General features: G+C 40.3%; 1 protein-coding gene across 2 annotated transcripts in view; it reads right to left on the bottom strand.

The window, feature by feature from the left end:
* Window positions 1-15966, bottom strand: part of LOC141140247 (A-kinase anchor protein 7-like) — a 91229-nt gene that overhangs the window by 50858 nt on the left and 24405 nt on the right. For both annotated transcript variants that reach the window (XM_073627186.1, XM_073627184.1), the window contains exons 3-6: window positions 15586-15706; window positions 13111-13247; window positions 11508-11668; window positions 6608-6720 (exon numbers count right to left, since the gene is read on the bottom strand). In XM_073627186.1, the coding sequence (XP_073483287.1) occupies window positions 6608-6720; window positions 11508-11668; window positions 13111-13247; window positions 15586-15672 (498 nt within the window). In that variant the 5' untranslated portion in view covers window positions 15673-15706. The remainder of the gene's footprint in view (window positions 1-6607; window positions 6721-11507; window positions 11669-13110; window positions 13248-15585; window positions 15707-15966) is intronic.

Genomic DNA, 15966 nt, shown 5'->3' on the forward strand with positions numbered 1-15966 from the left:
CTAAAATCTGCAGCACCATTGATATACTCAATGATCACCTATCAATGGAATTCTTATTTGCCAAAGCACAGCTGACACTAGAAAAAATCTACAATCAGACTCCAGAGACTCATTTAGCTCTTGAATCACCACCTAAATACCACTTCCTACTGGCTGCACTACCCCATGAGAGGCTCTACACTCCTACCCCCTCCCCCCTTGGACTAAACACAGCCTTCTGGGTTAGATTGCAGATTTTTGACTATTGGAAAATGTTTGCTGTATGATATAACCTTACTCCTCTAAGTACTAACTTGCTACTCTACCCCTTGCCTTCTCCCCTATCACTGCTTCCCTTTCATCGCCCACCCTTTCCTGCTTTCCTTATATTTATACCAGGCTACAATACTACTCAGGTTGGCTTTGTACCGGGTACTGTATACCACTCCTTAAATGTAGCTGTTACTTGATCATAATAATTACCTTTCAAGTTATCGTACATCACTTCATCTCTTTAATCAATAAAGATTTTTTGGAAAAAAATAAAAATAATCCCCTGCTACTCTTAAAATTTTATTTGTCAGTTAGGTTTATGCAAATTATAACATTTTGTAACATTTTGTCAAAGATTGTTGTTTTTTGAATACTTATCCTCACAGAAAGATTTGGCCAGCTTCTCAGCTGACAAACCTACCGTGTCCACTTGAGGATCTGTTCTGTATTAGCATCCATATACAGTATATGCTCTCATACAAAGTCATTAGTAAAAGCTTTTTATAGCTTGGATCGGATCACCACATCCTATGGGCTTGCAAGAACCTAAAAAGTTTCTGGAACTCTGTTTTCACCTTGATCTTACAGATCACAGGAATTCTCATGCCACCATCCCCTTAGCTTGTCCTCTGGATAAATTCCATCCACAATATATTACTATAGTATCTCATATTTTAATAGCCGCAAAAATGACTATAACGAGCAAATGGAAGCAACCCACCGCTCCAAACCTTTCGAGAATGTTACACAAATAGTGCATGCCTATCAAAGTCTATCAACTAGACACAAAATGGTAAATAAGTCATAGAGAATCCTATAACAATGCCTTTTGTGAGGGAGCCTACACCCTTCTTATATTTCCCCACTTTATGTTTTCCCTTCCCATGTTGTTTTCCCCATTTATGTTGTTCTACCCAAAAATTAAGTTGCTTGTGCTAAGCTTAGTAACATCTTGTACTTCATATGCATGATGTATTTTTGTACCTGCATCATTTACATTGCTTGAACTTATCCATCGTTTCTATTATGACAAATGGACTTACTATACTATGTTGATAAAATATATACAGGAACTAATGCGCAAAAGCAAAAATTAATGGATAAATAATAGTACCAGACAAGAAGCTGCCAACATAAATCAGTGTACTCACACAACCCTGACAAAAAAATATTCAAAATAAAATTATATTATATGTGGCACTACCCTATCCTTGTGTACCGACTCCAAATCCGGGAAAATAAATAATCACAAAGTGCTTCAAAAATATCCTCCTCATGAAAGTGCAATGTGCATATACAATATAGTAGCAATACCCTGTGATAGCCAAATGAGGTCTATTTCAATACATTAATGATTTGACATAAATCCCAGAAAATAGTGCATCAAAATATTATGATTCCTAGTGCTCATAAATATAAAAATATGTATTAAAGTGCCCCGTGCATCGTGCAAAAAATGCAACTCCTGTTGCAACTATTGTAACATAAACGATGTTTAAAAAGTGACACAATGTGCAAAATTACCATAAAGTGCATATGTGCGACAATAAATGCGACTAAAAACCCGCATAAACACATAAGCAATAAAGTACATCCAAAGTGACAGTTGTGCAATAAAGTCCACAAAAACTCTTTCATGCAATGCGACTCCTAATGCGACTGTAATGTCCACAAGGGGAAGTCTATTAAGAAGTGCAGATAATGGTGACTTGTGATAAATTCTTCCAATTCTGTTCTGATGTGTGACAATTGTTTCCCCCAGCCTCTCACCTGCAGTGGCGGCCCCCAATGGGCCGAATCAAGCGAAAATGCACAGGTAGATGGTGCTCTGTACAGAGGATGGGTCTTCTAAGGTGATCCCAGTTCCCAGGAGAACATCCGTGGATATGGCTCTCTGCAAACCTCACCGCCACTCACAATAATTCCAGGGTGGTGGTGAAGGAGAAAAGAATAGCCTCCATAGTGTAGTATTAAAGTAAAATGTATTTAAACAAACGTAACCACTTACATTAAAATACACAGCGAGCAGTGTGGAACAGAAGGCTTCCGGGTTCGGCCGTACCCGGAAGCGTCGGCACCTGGCTCCTCCTACCCTGACGCGTTGCGTCACACCACGTGACTTTTTCAAAGGGATGAGGAGTCCGGTGCCTGGCAGCCAGTATAAATAATAGCCGCTGTCATGGCAACGGCACATGCAAACAATAAATCCGGATCCCCGTGCATGCTAAGCACGCTTAGTAGATACTATTTTTAATAACAGTTTATTATATAAAATTATTCATAGGCAATCAGTCAGATCTCATAATCTCTCGGGAATATTATATTAAAATGAAATATAAATAATTAACGAAAACAAATGACCCACCTACACCATCTAGTGGTGAATCCGGATACAACATCTACTAAGCTAGATGTATCTATGGAAAGGAAAAAACTGTTTTTTATTTGTGTCTTAGACACCATCCAATGGTACAGCTGAGAGTACCTGCTAATCAAACTCCTAGACCCTCTGCTGACACCAAGTTAACACATCCAAACTAAACAAATGTTCACGAGAAACAAAGATAAATCTAAGTATTTCACAAACCCATCTGTGACATCTAAACTAGATCCTGTGATATAATCCAAAATTACAATTAAAGAAGAAAGGCACAATCCAACTATTAATACACATCAACTAACTAACATATAATACCTATTAGGGGTATTTAAAATCACAATAGCATAATTATCCTTTAAACAACCAAAAATAAAAATATGAATTAATTCATAGATAGTGAGTGGTGTTCACTAATGTTTGATTTTGCAGCATTACATACTTAATTGTTACACGGTTTTCACTTTAGTGGCGCAGAAGTCTATCTTAGGATATTTCACATTGCTACTATATTGTATATGCACATTGCACTTTCATGAGGAGGATATTTTTGAAGCACTTTGTGATTATTTATTTTCCCGGATTTGGAGTCGGTACACAAGGATAGGGTGGCGCCACATATAATATAATTTTATTTTACTATACTATGTGATGTTATATTGGTTGTACTTTTTTTCAACTTCAATAAAAAATATTAAACTGAAGAATACAATGTTGGTATACCACATGATATTAGTGCAACGGTTCATAAAATGCATATTTTCAGTTAAAAATACACTAGTTAATTTTAGTATTTACAAATGCAATAAATTACCTATTTTGGTAAAATAAAATGTTGAGATTGTAAAAGGCAAGAAATAAACAGAGATTTCACACATATTGCAAACATTACAGGTATCATTTGTGACACTGAGACATTCACACAGAAATATATTTATAAAGAGACCCCAAGTGTCACAGTGCTAATTTAATGGCTTTTGCTATGTTCCAAAATGTATGTAATCATACACTTTTCTGCAGGGATAATGTTTGCCTTTTGCTTGATTCCTGCTTTATTTATCACCATTTGGAAGCCGTTCATTAAAAGTGAATTCTCTGAACCTAAATGTGACGGGCCAGATGTAGCCCATAGATCCAACATGGGTTTGGAAACCTCTGGTTTGTAAATGCAGGAAAAAACTGAACAGCCACAAATGATCACAAAGTGATATCTGTCTTGTTCTGCTCTGATACAGCAGGGGATCTGTTAATGGATCCCCTGCTGATTGAACCTAATGGTGCTCATGTGAAAGGGACCTAATGGTTAGGTAAAAAGAGTTAAGGTCAGGACCTCAAAAAAGGTGGGACTGCAATAACACACAAAATGAACATGTAAGAATATATAGAGGGCAGTTAAATTTTCATTTGTATATTTTACGCACAATTTGGAGTGTGATCTACCTGATCTGCTATGATGAAAGGCATCCTCTGCATTTTGCTCCTTCTCAGCGGGTATATATGTAACAGTAATAATAATACATTATTCTATTTTTTAATACCAAAAGGGGGTTTATTTAGGACAGGCAACTTTATGTAAACTCTGGCTATAATATTGTATCAGCTATTTCCTTTCATAAAATTATATTTTTATAGAACAATACTGAAGGGTGAAACTTTTCCAACAAAAAAATTTAAAGAGTGAGATACTTTCGCTACTGAAGTTTTTTTTCTTGCGTCAGATGCTTGTAAATTTGCCATGCACACAACAGCAGGTTGCATGTCAGGGCCCACCAAGGCAAAGATAGCTTTAGGGAGGGCGTCTAACCTTTTATCTACTGGATTTTGGAAAACAGGATTATCCTTTATGGGGGCCATGAGGAGCATGCTAAGTTAAGAAAAGGCCAGGTCTACCACAAAAATTGACCATTTACAAAAGAAACATTCCTCATTAGGATATTGTTTCTGGCATGACTGCTCAAATGGGCATAACCCATACGTCCCTCTGTCATCGCAGGCTAGCGGGTGTGCCCACGTCGCCAGCGGTGCATGCTCGCCCACCTCAGGAGGATGCCTGTGGGTCCCGCGGACTCGATGTCTGCCGGTGGCCCGCGATCGTGACACGGAGAGGCAGAACGGGGAGATGCCTATGTAAACAAGGCATTTCCCTGTTCTGCCTAGTGACATGACAGGGATCTACTGATCCCAGTGATCAGGAACAGTGATCTCTGTCATTTTCTAGGTAGCCCATCCCCCCTACAGTTATAACACACTGAGGGAACACACTTAACCCCTTGATCGACCCCTAGTGTTTAACCTCGTCCCTGCCAGTGACATTTATACAGTAATCAGTGGCTATTTTTAGCTCTGATCGCTATATAAATGTTAATGATCCCAAAATAGTGTCAAAAGTGTCCAATCTGTCCGCCACAATGTCGCAGTCACAATAAAAATCACAGATCGCCGCCATTAGTAATAAAATTAAATTAATAATAAAAATGCCATAAATCTATCCCCTATTTTGTAGACGCTATAACTTTTGTACAAACCAATCAATGTACACTTATTGCGATTTTTTTTTTTACCAAAAATATGTAGAAGAATACATATTGACCTAAACTGAGGAAGAAATTATTTTTATATATTTTTTGGGGATATTTATTATAGCAAAATGTAAAAAATATTGATTTTCTTTCAAAATCGTCAGTTTTTTTTTGTTTATAGCGCAAAAAATAAAAACTGCAGAGGTGATCAAATACCACCAAAAGAAAGCTCTATTTATGAGGAAAAAAGAACGTAAATTTTGTTTGGGTGAAATATCACACGACCGCGCAATTGTTAGTTAAAACGACGCAGTGCAGTATCGCAAAAAATTCTCTGGTCATTAAAGGGGTAAATTCTCTGAAGTGGTTAAATCGACTTGATTTAAATCAAGCCTTTTTACTAGTGAGGAGGGATCAAAGGGCCCTGCTCGTTAGAGCTTACAATCTAGAATGGAGGGTCAAGTGGAAACAAAAAGGTAATAACTGTGGGGGATGAGCTGATGGAGAAAATGAAAATACAGTTGTTAGGTGTGGGTAGGGTAGGCTTCTCTGAAGAGAAGGGTTTTCAGGGATCGTCTAAAAGCTAATAAAGTAGGAGATAAGAGGACAGATTGGGGTAGGGCATTCCATAGGATTGGAGAGGCTTTGGAAAAGTCCTGGAGGCGAGCACGGGAAGAGGTGATTTAAATAATTTCCGCCAAACATTTGTTGGCGGAAAATTTGAGAACCTGCTAGCCAACATTTGTTGGCGGAAAGTCCGACAACAAATGTTCGATGTAGCATATACATGGTCGGACTTTCTGCCAACAAGCTCACATCCAACATTTGTTGTTGGAAAATCCGATCGTGTGTATGGGGCATAAGAATACATGAAAACAATCCCTTCCTCTGTCCTAGATTCAGACTCGCATACCAACCACTTTAGCCACCACTTTTTGGTAGCATGTTTCAATGTACTTTCTGTTTACAGGCAAAGAAAAGCTCTAAGCAAATGCCCCTTTGTAGTAGATAATATTTTCAATATAGAAAAGAAGGTAATTTTAATTAGCATGTTTCGTACTTCCAGTAAACAATGTTTAGTTTACTTTTCCATAGCAAAATTAAAATAAGCGCAGATTAAATGGCTTATTTCAAATTATTTTATAGTTTATTGGAAAATCCTAGTAAAAAGGTAAATGATAAAAATACCAGCTATGACAGGGATTCTTGGTGAGCAGGTAGCTTTAGCCCAGCTGCCATGACCATTCTGAGCCCTCTCTTCCTGAGCAGCACAAAAGTTTTAAAGCAGCAAATATATGACATTGCACTACCCAGGACTCTATCAACATCTTGCCTTGAAGTTGCTGTTATAGTTTTAGAACGTCTAGGGTTGGTGGACAGGAGAAAGGCAGATGAATTTGGAAGAGGTGATAAGGTGATAGTGAAAAAAACCTCTAGAACCCCCCTTTAAAAGACTCACCTGCTCTTGTAAGTCTGGTGCACTTTCCATCTTCATAAGTGTCAAATGTGGTATAGAGCTTTTATTTACCACTTTAAAAAGCTCTTTGTCTTTAAATGTATTTTTTACAGTATCTGCAGGTTACGGAAAGAAAACAGCGTTAAAAATCAACTGTGCAACTATATTTTTAAAGTATCCATTCTTAGCACAAAACATTTGAAAAAAGAAGGAAAATGCCCCCTAAGAGAACTAGTGGCACGTGCTGGTTAGGATGTCAATTTAGACTGGTGCGTTATTTTATTGAAGAGTAAATGTCATTAGTTATGTTTTCTAGGTAGTATTACTTCAGTGTTCTTAGGAAGGCTTTTAAAACATAGGTATTGAATTGATGGCTTCACAAATAAAAAAGAAGATATCACTGGGAGTCATTTATAATGGGTTATGAGTTAAGATTGCTACAGTAATCAAATGTAAATTCCTATCTGGCCAAACTTTGTTTTTTTAAAAAACAAAGTTTGTTCCTGTGACTTTGTCACAGGAGCCGCCAAGGTCTTCTCACTGCTAGATTCAGCAGGAGGGAACTAGCAGAGCACAGAGGGGGTTATTTACGAAAGGCAAATCCACTTTGCACTACAAGTGCGCTTGGAAGTGCAGTCGCTGTAAATTCAAGGGGCATATGCAAGGAAAATAAAGAACAGCATTTTAGCTTGCACATGATTGGATGATAGAATCAGCAGAGTTTCCCCTCATTTCAGATATACCCCTCATATTTACAGTGACCGCACATCCAAGTGCACTTGTAGTGCAAAGTAGATTTGCCTTCCATAAATAACCCCCATAGCGTCACTTCCTTTGAAAGCAGGGTATGTCAGTGGACAAATGCTTGTTTACAGTGAAGGTGCAATGCTGATAACCCTGCTCTTCAGCATGTTTCGAACAGCAGCCCAGTAGTCCAAACAGGTACAGTGCCTCTCAGGGTGACGACACTGCAGTGAATTTTACACTGTGCCAAACAGCATTGGCACTCTGTAAAACAGGGGTGTCAAACTTAAATTTATCGCGGGCCGCAATAGCATTATGGTTGCCCTCAAAGGGCCGGTTGTATCTGTAACACTATATAAATGTATCCAGGGCTTTTTTTTTCTCAGAGAATAGGTACAGAAACTCAACCACGCTTCCCCACACTGAACTGCATCAAATGGTAGGTGTGGTCAAATTGCGCTAATAGTGGGAGGATCTTAAATGGGCAATGAATACTAGGTGCCTGTTATGTGTGGGGTTCAGGGGTGCGCAATGCACAAAGTTCAGCGTTCAGGGATTCGCTAAATACATAGTGCAGAGTTCAAGGATGCACTATGTAGAGAGTGCAGGGTTCAGGGATACGCTATATACAGAGTGCAGAGTTCAGGGGTGCACTATGCACAGAGTGCAGAGTTCAGGGGTGCACTATGCACAGAGTGCAGAGTTCAGGGGTGCGCTATGCGCAGAATGCAGATTTCGGGGGGTGCGCTATGTAGAGAGTGCAGGGTTCAGGGGTGCGCTATATACAGAGTGCAGAGTTCAGGGGTGCGTTATGTACAGAGTGCAGAGTTCAGGGATTCACGAAATACATAGTGCAGAGTTCAGGGATGCACTATGTACAGAGTTCAGGGTTCAGGGATACGATATATACAGAGCGCAGAGTTCAGGGGTGCACTATGCACAGAGTGCAGGGTTCAGGGGTGCGCTATGCACAGAATGCAGAGTTCGGGGGTGCGCTATGTAGAGAGTGCAGGGTTCAGGGGTGCGCTATACACAGAGTGCAGCGTTCAGGGGTGCGTTATGTACAGAGTGCAGAGTTCAGGGATGTGCTAAATACTTAGTGCAGAGTTCAGGGGTGCACTATGTACAGAGTACAGGGTTCAGGGGTGCGCTAAATACAGAGTGCAGTTTCAGGGGTGCCCTATGCACAGAGTGCAGAGTTCAGGGGTGTACTTATGTTCATTTGCGCTCTGTCAGCACAAATAGAGAGAAATGGGCGATTAATCTACTCTCTATAGTGGGGAGTCCATGCATGAGAGTTCAAATGCAGCAAGAGGTGTGTAGATGGTCACAGATGGGCTGACTCTGGGTGGCTCATAACAAGCTAGAAGGGGCTCTGTAGACAGTAAAAAACAAAGAAGAGAGCAGTGCCATCAAGTGCAGGGTGATAAAAACATTTTAATATAGGACAGACGATTTTAAACTCACAAGATTGTAGAGATTACAGCGCATGTGAAATGGTATAGGGTCACCGCCTATATAAGTCATAAGAACCGGAAAGCGGGAGAATAGGCCGAACACCGAGAGAAGAACTGAACATCGGGAGAAGAGGCCGGAGAGAGCGAAGAAGAACCGGACATCAGAAGAAGACGCCGGAGAGAGCGGAGAAGAACCGGACATCGGGAGAAGAGACCGGAGAGACCCCCGAAGTCGGAAGAAGACCCCCAGAGCTGCCTAATAAATTACTTTAAAAACCTGTGTTTTTTTATTGACACTTTTTTCCCTAGGTGAATGGGTAGGGGTATGATGTACCCCATACTCATTCACATAGGGGGGGGGGCAGAATCTGGGGGCCCCCTTATTAAAGGGGGCTCCCGGATTCCGATAAGCCCCCCGCCCGCAGACCCCGAGGACCAACGGCCAGGGTTGTCGGGAAGAGGCCCCTGTCCTTATCGACATGGGGACAAGGTGCTTTGGGGTGGGGGGCCCGCAGGGCGCCCCCTCCCCCAAAGCACCCGCCCTTCATGTTGAGGGTATGCGGCTTGGTACGATTCAGGAGGGGGCGCTCGCTCGTCCCCACCCTTTTTCCTGACCGGCTGGGCTGCGTGCTCAGATAAGGGTCTGGTATGGATTTCGGGGGTTTTTTCGGCGTAGGGGGTTCCCCTTAAAAGCCATACCAGACCTAAGGACCTGGTATGCCCCCAGAGGGGAAATCCCTCTCGCGCTCGCCGCAATAAGAAAATGTGTTTTTCCTATTGCAGCCAGCACGAGATGTACAGTACCCTGTCACCGAGAACCAGCGCGATGGGTTCGTGCTGGAAACATTCTCGCGACTGCGTACTGTAGTTTGTACAAAAGTCCGATGCTTTTGTGTACACACGATCGGACTTTGCTCCATCGTACTTTTGTTGCCGGAAAGTTTGTGCGTTCGCACAGCCAACAAAAGTCCGATGGAAACAGGAAAAGTTTGTCCGATGGAGCGTACACACGGTCGGATGTTGCTCCAAAACAGCTAATTTGCATGTTTGTTGTCAAAAAGTCTGATCGTGTGTACGGGCCTTTAGACTTGCCTTTGTTCCTACTTGGCACAATCTTCCTGTTTGCATAATTATAGTCCTTTCCATGTTATGACCTGTACCGCATACATTTTGACAATAAATATTATTAAATAATATTTCACTAACCTAATTGGTTATTTTTACATAATGATGGATTTATATTAATCTTACTAAGGCATTTTCTAGGATAAGGAGGGAATGGATAGTAGGAGCAGCAGTACAATGAAGAGAAGAAGTGGTGAAAAAAAACATCCAGAGAAAAATAGTGATTAACTAGGGAAGCAGAGGCAGAGGGTGGAGTAGACATACGGGAGAGGATTCCTGGAGAACAGGATTCCGCAATGTAAAAGCAATGCTAAAAATGAGAGCGGAGTAACAGAAAAAAGGATCACATTGGAAGGGTGGGCGGCACAGTTGTGTAGTGGGCAGCACTCTTGCCTAACAGTAAAAAAAAAAAAAAAAAAGTCGCTGGTTCAAATCCCAACACCACCCGCCTGGAGTTTGCATGTTCTCCCTGTGCCTGCATGGGTTTCCCCTGGGCACTCCAGCTTCCTCCCACATTCCAAAGGCATGCTTCTGTCTAAATTGGCCCTAGTGTAGTATATGAATGTGAGTTAGGGACATTAGATTGTAAGCTCCTTGAGGGTAGGGACTAATGTGAATGTACAATGTATATTGACAGCGCTATATAAGTACCTTAAATAATAATAAGGGTAACACTGCAAAGCAGAGCAGTAAGAGAGGGAGTGTAATAGTGAGCAATAGAGGCAGTGCATGCATCTGACTGGTGTAGCACTACATTTATGCAAGAATCCCCCAATACTGATGAAAGTAAACAGAAAGTGCCCTTCTCTTTTTATATTATAAAGCATACACTGTATATATACTTTACCTTTTGTTTGTACATTTCTGCAACTACATAATATGTACACTAGGTGGCCTCAGAACAATGTATCTCATATTGCTTTTTAAATTATTGTAGCTGTTATTTGGGCACTAGATGTCCTTATGCTGTCTAGTCTTTTGTCTTTGTATATACAAAACGATATGTAAAACACATTTTTGGCTTCTTACAAAGTGGTATGGATAAAACATCTACCTTTCTTTAGCTGCTGTGTTTGCCGTCTTTAGTGATCTAGTTTATTATTATGCCTCATTCACACTTGTGCTGAGGCCCGTATGGGGTATGACGCCATTCATCTTTATGGGATGCAACTGAGCATGCATGGCCATTAGGGATATAGTATTGCCAGGAAGGATGTATACAAAGATTGGGGAATCATTACATGGTATTAGTTTTAGAAGGGTGAGGGACAGAAGGAAAAAGATACTTTTAGGAATGTGAATGTGTTTTTTAAAGGACTGTCTCACTGCTGACCAGAAAGCAACTACTTATCAGGTATATGCTGGCTATATGCTGGTTCCCCTATCACAATAACAAATAACACCCAGTATTTATGTAAAGAAGCAGTCCTATTAGTGATGTCCCATGGAATACTATTTTCTAAATAAAAATGGAAATATGAAAGGGGTGCAACGTATCAACAGGTGCTACATTAAACATGAAAACCTAAGTCATCACTATTTACTGAGTTGTTTTTTTTTTAGTGGACTACTCTTACCAGTAATTTCTTTAAGCGTAGCTTTTGAAGAATTCTCAGCTATCTTTGCAAAGACAACTTGATTATTAAAATCAGATACACCAAGAAACTGAAGGACCAAATCTTTTCCCTGCAGAATGTTCTCAATCTTCATCTTACTCTCCAAAAGTGCATCGATTGCTCTAGGAAAAAAAAATCTGATAAAATGCACGTCAGTGGAACTCAACAGATGTATACTTACCTTCCCTTCACTCCCTGGCCACACTATTCACCACGGGGGAGCAAAGAAAAAAAGGTGATTGTTCCTTTCATGACAAGACTGGTGTTTGTAAATTGGCTTACTGAGATTGATACAGAAGCTACGCACGGATCCTCCTGGCCCTGTTGAGAAAGCAGCTGACTGGTATTTAACCAGCTTTAAGCTGCTTTTGCACTCTCATAGACTTGTATGAGGAGAAGGGCGATTCTCATGTGAACAAAAGCCTATTGATTCGGGTTCCCACCTGGGTGGTATTTTACTGGCCAAGATGGTAAAAATATGACTGGACTGTAATGTAATTAATAGGAAAAAGATGATAAGGCCAGTATTGTTTGCACAGAAAAAGGTGACAGCCTTATCATCCACACAGGCCTGTATGTGAACCTTCTGATTTTCCCCTCATGGTTGAAATAAATGTGGAAGAGATATCATTTTGCCCCTGTACAAATCATTAGTAAAACACCATCTGGAATATACGGTTCAGTTTTGGGCACCAGTTCACATAAACGATATGGGGGGACTGGAGTAGGTGCAGAGAACACCAACCAAACTGATAAGAGGCTTGGAGGAGCTTGGCTATGAGGATAGATTTGAGGGACTGAATTGATTCTCTTTAGAGAGGGGGCGATAAAGGGTGGATATGATCAACATATATTCTGTAAATACATACAGTAAGTAGTCCATATATGAACCACCTGGTGTTGAGTTATCCATGCTAAGTTCATTACAGAGGACATGGGGGCAAAGCAGGCTTAACCCTTACATACTAAAGGTCTTCTTTACAGTAAGAGTCGTTCCTTCAGGAACTTGTTCTGGCCAGTTCAGTAGATTGTTTTTAAAAACAGCTGGATGTGTTCCTAAATGCACAAACTATAATGGGATATTACCATATATAAGTAATAACACTAGAGTTAGTTGATCTAGGGAATATTGAGTTTCCATAGGCTAATAGGAAGTTTTTTGTTTTTATTGTTGGAGCAAGTTGACTTCCTCTGGATGAACGGTGGGTATAGTGTTCTGTATATGGAGGTTTTCTGTTATTGGCTGAGCTCGATAAACTTGTGTATTTTTTCAATCAGACTATGTTACTATGTATGTGTTGCTCAAAGAAACCTATTCCTTCTGGTTTCAATGTAGGTTTCAAAAACCATACGCTGATTTTATTTCAGGTTCCTTTATACATGAATCCCATTTGTTACCATTCAGCAACAAAGGGGACCCATCTGCTTTCACATCTCAAGTTAACATGTATGTAGTCCTTTATTATTATTAATATAAAGCTTTATTTTTTTATATGGTATCAGTTTTGTCTGGAAAGAGAAAAATAAATAACCATAACAGCTTATTTGACCACAGAATCCTTACATGCTCACATCTTCTTCTCTGTTTATTTGCATCAGGCAGAGTGTAAGGTGATATGAGCCCTTGTTTTTCATCACTGAAGAAAATCGTCCATCCTTCTGTTCAACACTATCTTGAAAAATCTGGATATTTTCAAGAATCTAAGCATGAAAATAAAGTGACAGTTATCTCTCTCACTTGTAATCTATGTAACGAACATTGCATTTTTCTATCTGGAAACAAATTTGCTAATTTTCTTTCCAAATAACCACATGTAGAAAGACAGGTCCGCTTCCACTCAGAGAATATACTGGCCAATATGAAATATGAGCAGTGATGTCACAGGAAACTCCTTCTCCAAAGTTTATCTGTCATTGGCGAGAAACCCCTCTTACTTTGCTCCCTACCCTTGTATCTCACTACTGGAGGAGACCCTTTTTGACACGCCTTTGGACGCATCTAATACCTGCATTGCAAGCTAAAAAGCAGCATAAACTTTGGTCAGGTTTGGGCTTCAAAAAACAGTTTCCAGATGATTTTTGGACATTTACAATTTCCATGGCTGTCTCTCTACTCAATATGTGTCTTCGGTAAAATCTATCCCAATATACCTGTAACCTGTACTGTTCAAATCAGTTTTCCCACTTGGGGGAAATCAGCCTTATAAAATTAAGGGCTTAAAGCCTAAGTTTGGATAACCCCCCCCCCAAAAAAAAACAGCATAAGCGACTTTACTTACTGTCAATATGACGTATCTCCTAGGGTAGATAAAATCTTCCTCCACCGAGCCCTGCCCCTCGTTTCCCAACCACCATAATATTTTTTAATTAAACTTAGGCTTTACATATATTGCAATTTTGGTATTTGTTAGGGAAATATCCAAAGATTATAAAACATTAGGCTGTGAACATGGTACTATATTGGGGTTGGTTTACTAAAAGAGTATCTAGGCTGTTCACTTAGCAAAGTAACAATCTGCTTTGCAAGAGAATGAGGTGAAACTGTGCTGACTTCCACCATCCAATCATTTGCAAGAAGGGATGAACTCAGTGTTGAGCCCAAACACAAGTTCAGTCCGAACACTGGCTGTTCAGATGTTTGAACACCGAATGTTTTGGGTGTTCAGTACAGATGAGTGTGACAGATTCCAACTGTCATTGGTTGTTAAGGAAGCAGCGGGTATTTGCACCCTCCGCATCCTTACCAACCACTTACATCACTTGGTCCATTTACTCACATTATGTAAGTAATAGAGGGGTTACATCAATGTCTAAATTTGGCGACAATGAGGCACTTTTTTTTGTTTTTATTTTCTTTAATAAGGTCTTGTAAAACATTTGGGTATCTTTATTTCCGGGTTGTCTTTTTTGTAGCCCTTACTCATTCACCTGTGGGGGGGGGGGGGGGGTTGGCAGTATCTTCTGGGCTTCCATATTCTGATAAGCTCCCTGCCTGCAGACTCCGAACCCCGCCCCCCCCCCCCCCCCCCATGATGTAAGTGATTTGGTATTGTTTGGGAGAAAAGGGGGGTTGCATGTTCGCCCCACCCCTTTACTGGCCAGCCAGGCTACATGCTTGGATTAATGGTTGGGAATGGAGTTTTTGGGGAACCACGCATTTGTTTGTTTATTTTGCATGGAGATTCCCCATCCAATTTGCATGACAGAGTGTGACTGGCTCTCAATGGAGCCGGTTCACACATCTCTGGGGTAGCCACGGAGCGCACAGCAGAAGAGTTCTGTGCGTCTTTGGCTCCGTTTCAGGTCCGAATTCAGCCAAAAACCTGGACCTGAAACGGAGAACAGGGACGCACCGGATCCCCTGCTGTGCCATGCGCCGCACACAGTGTGAACCCAGCCTGAATGTTTTACTTTTTACCATTGATTAGGTATTTTGTCATAGTGAATTCTCACCACATTCGCTAAGCCATAGCTACCAACTTTCTCTCATTTTGAGGACTATACCTCTTTTTTTGCTATTTTGAGAAGTCAATATTAGGGAAAAATAGAGGTCAAAACAGCATTTGTGTGGTTCAGCCCATTTTCTACATATTAAATCTTTGTGGTCTGCAAAACCAGGGCCATGGCAGGGATATGTCCCATGTACTAAAGGTGTCCCCTTTTATCATTTTAGAAAGTTGGGGAATATAACTAAGCCAAGTGAAAATTGCCATGCAAAGTAAAAATGCAAGCAAATGTGCTCTACTCAATAAACCCCATTGAATCAACCCCATTATGCCATGCAATAAAGAACTGGAAAAAAGAGCACCTACCTAGCCACCTTCATTACACTGCACAAGGTTATTCCTATACTGATCCTTAACACATACGATTTTAAAATAAAAAGTCTCAGATGTGTACTGTGAGTGTGTAATCTGTCTTGTGTTTATTGTCAACAGAGTAGTAACTATGCCTGCATCCATCTTGTTGATTTATACTGTGGCATATACATCACTTTGAACAGGAGTGCTATATTATACATTCACTGTTGAAGATATACCTTTTCATTTGTAATCGGAAGAGAGACAAAATAATTGACAACTAAGCGTTTCTTTTTTTTTTTTTTGCCTTCTTGATTCGAAAACATGTTTTGATTTGTTTCCTTGTTCTCTTTTTTGATCCTAAATAAAAAGAAGTTTCATTTTAGTATAAAATACAGCATAAAAAAGTATCATATATGTTTTCCTAAACTTAGCATTCTAGGGATCCATGCTGTTTTTTGTTGAACTGATCCTCTTAAAACCCTTATGCCCTGTACACACGGTCGGACTTTCCGACTGAATATGTGCAATCGGAGCTTGTTGTCGGAAATTCCGACCGTGTGGGCTCCATCTGATTTTTTCCATCGGAATTTCCGACACAGAAAGTTTGAGAGCAAGCT

The sequence above is a fragment of the Aquarana catesbeiana genome, linkage group LG04 (assembly GCF_042186555.1).
Source record: "Aquarana catesbeiana isolate 2022-GZ linkage group LG04, ASM4218655v1, whole genome shotgun sequence".
Taxonomy (NCBI): domain Eukaryota; kingdom Metazoa; phylum Chordata; class Amphibia; order Anura; family Ranidae; genus Aquarana; species Aquarana catesbeiana.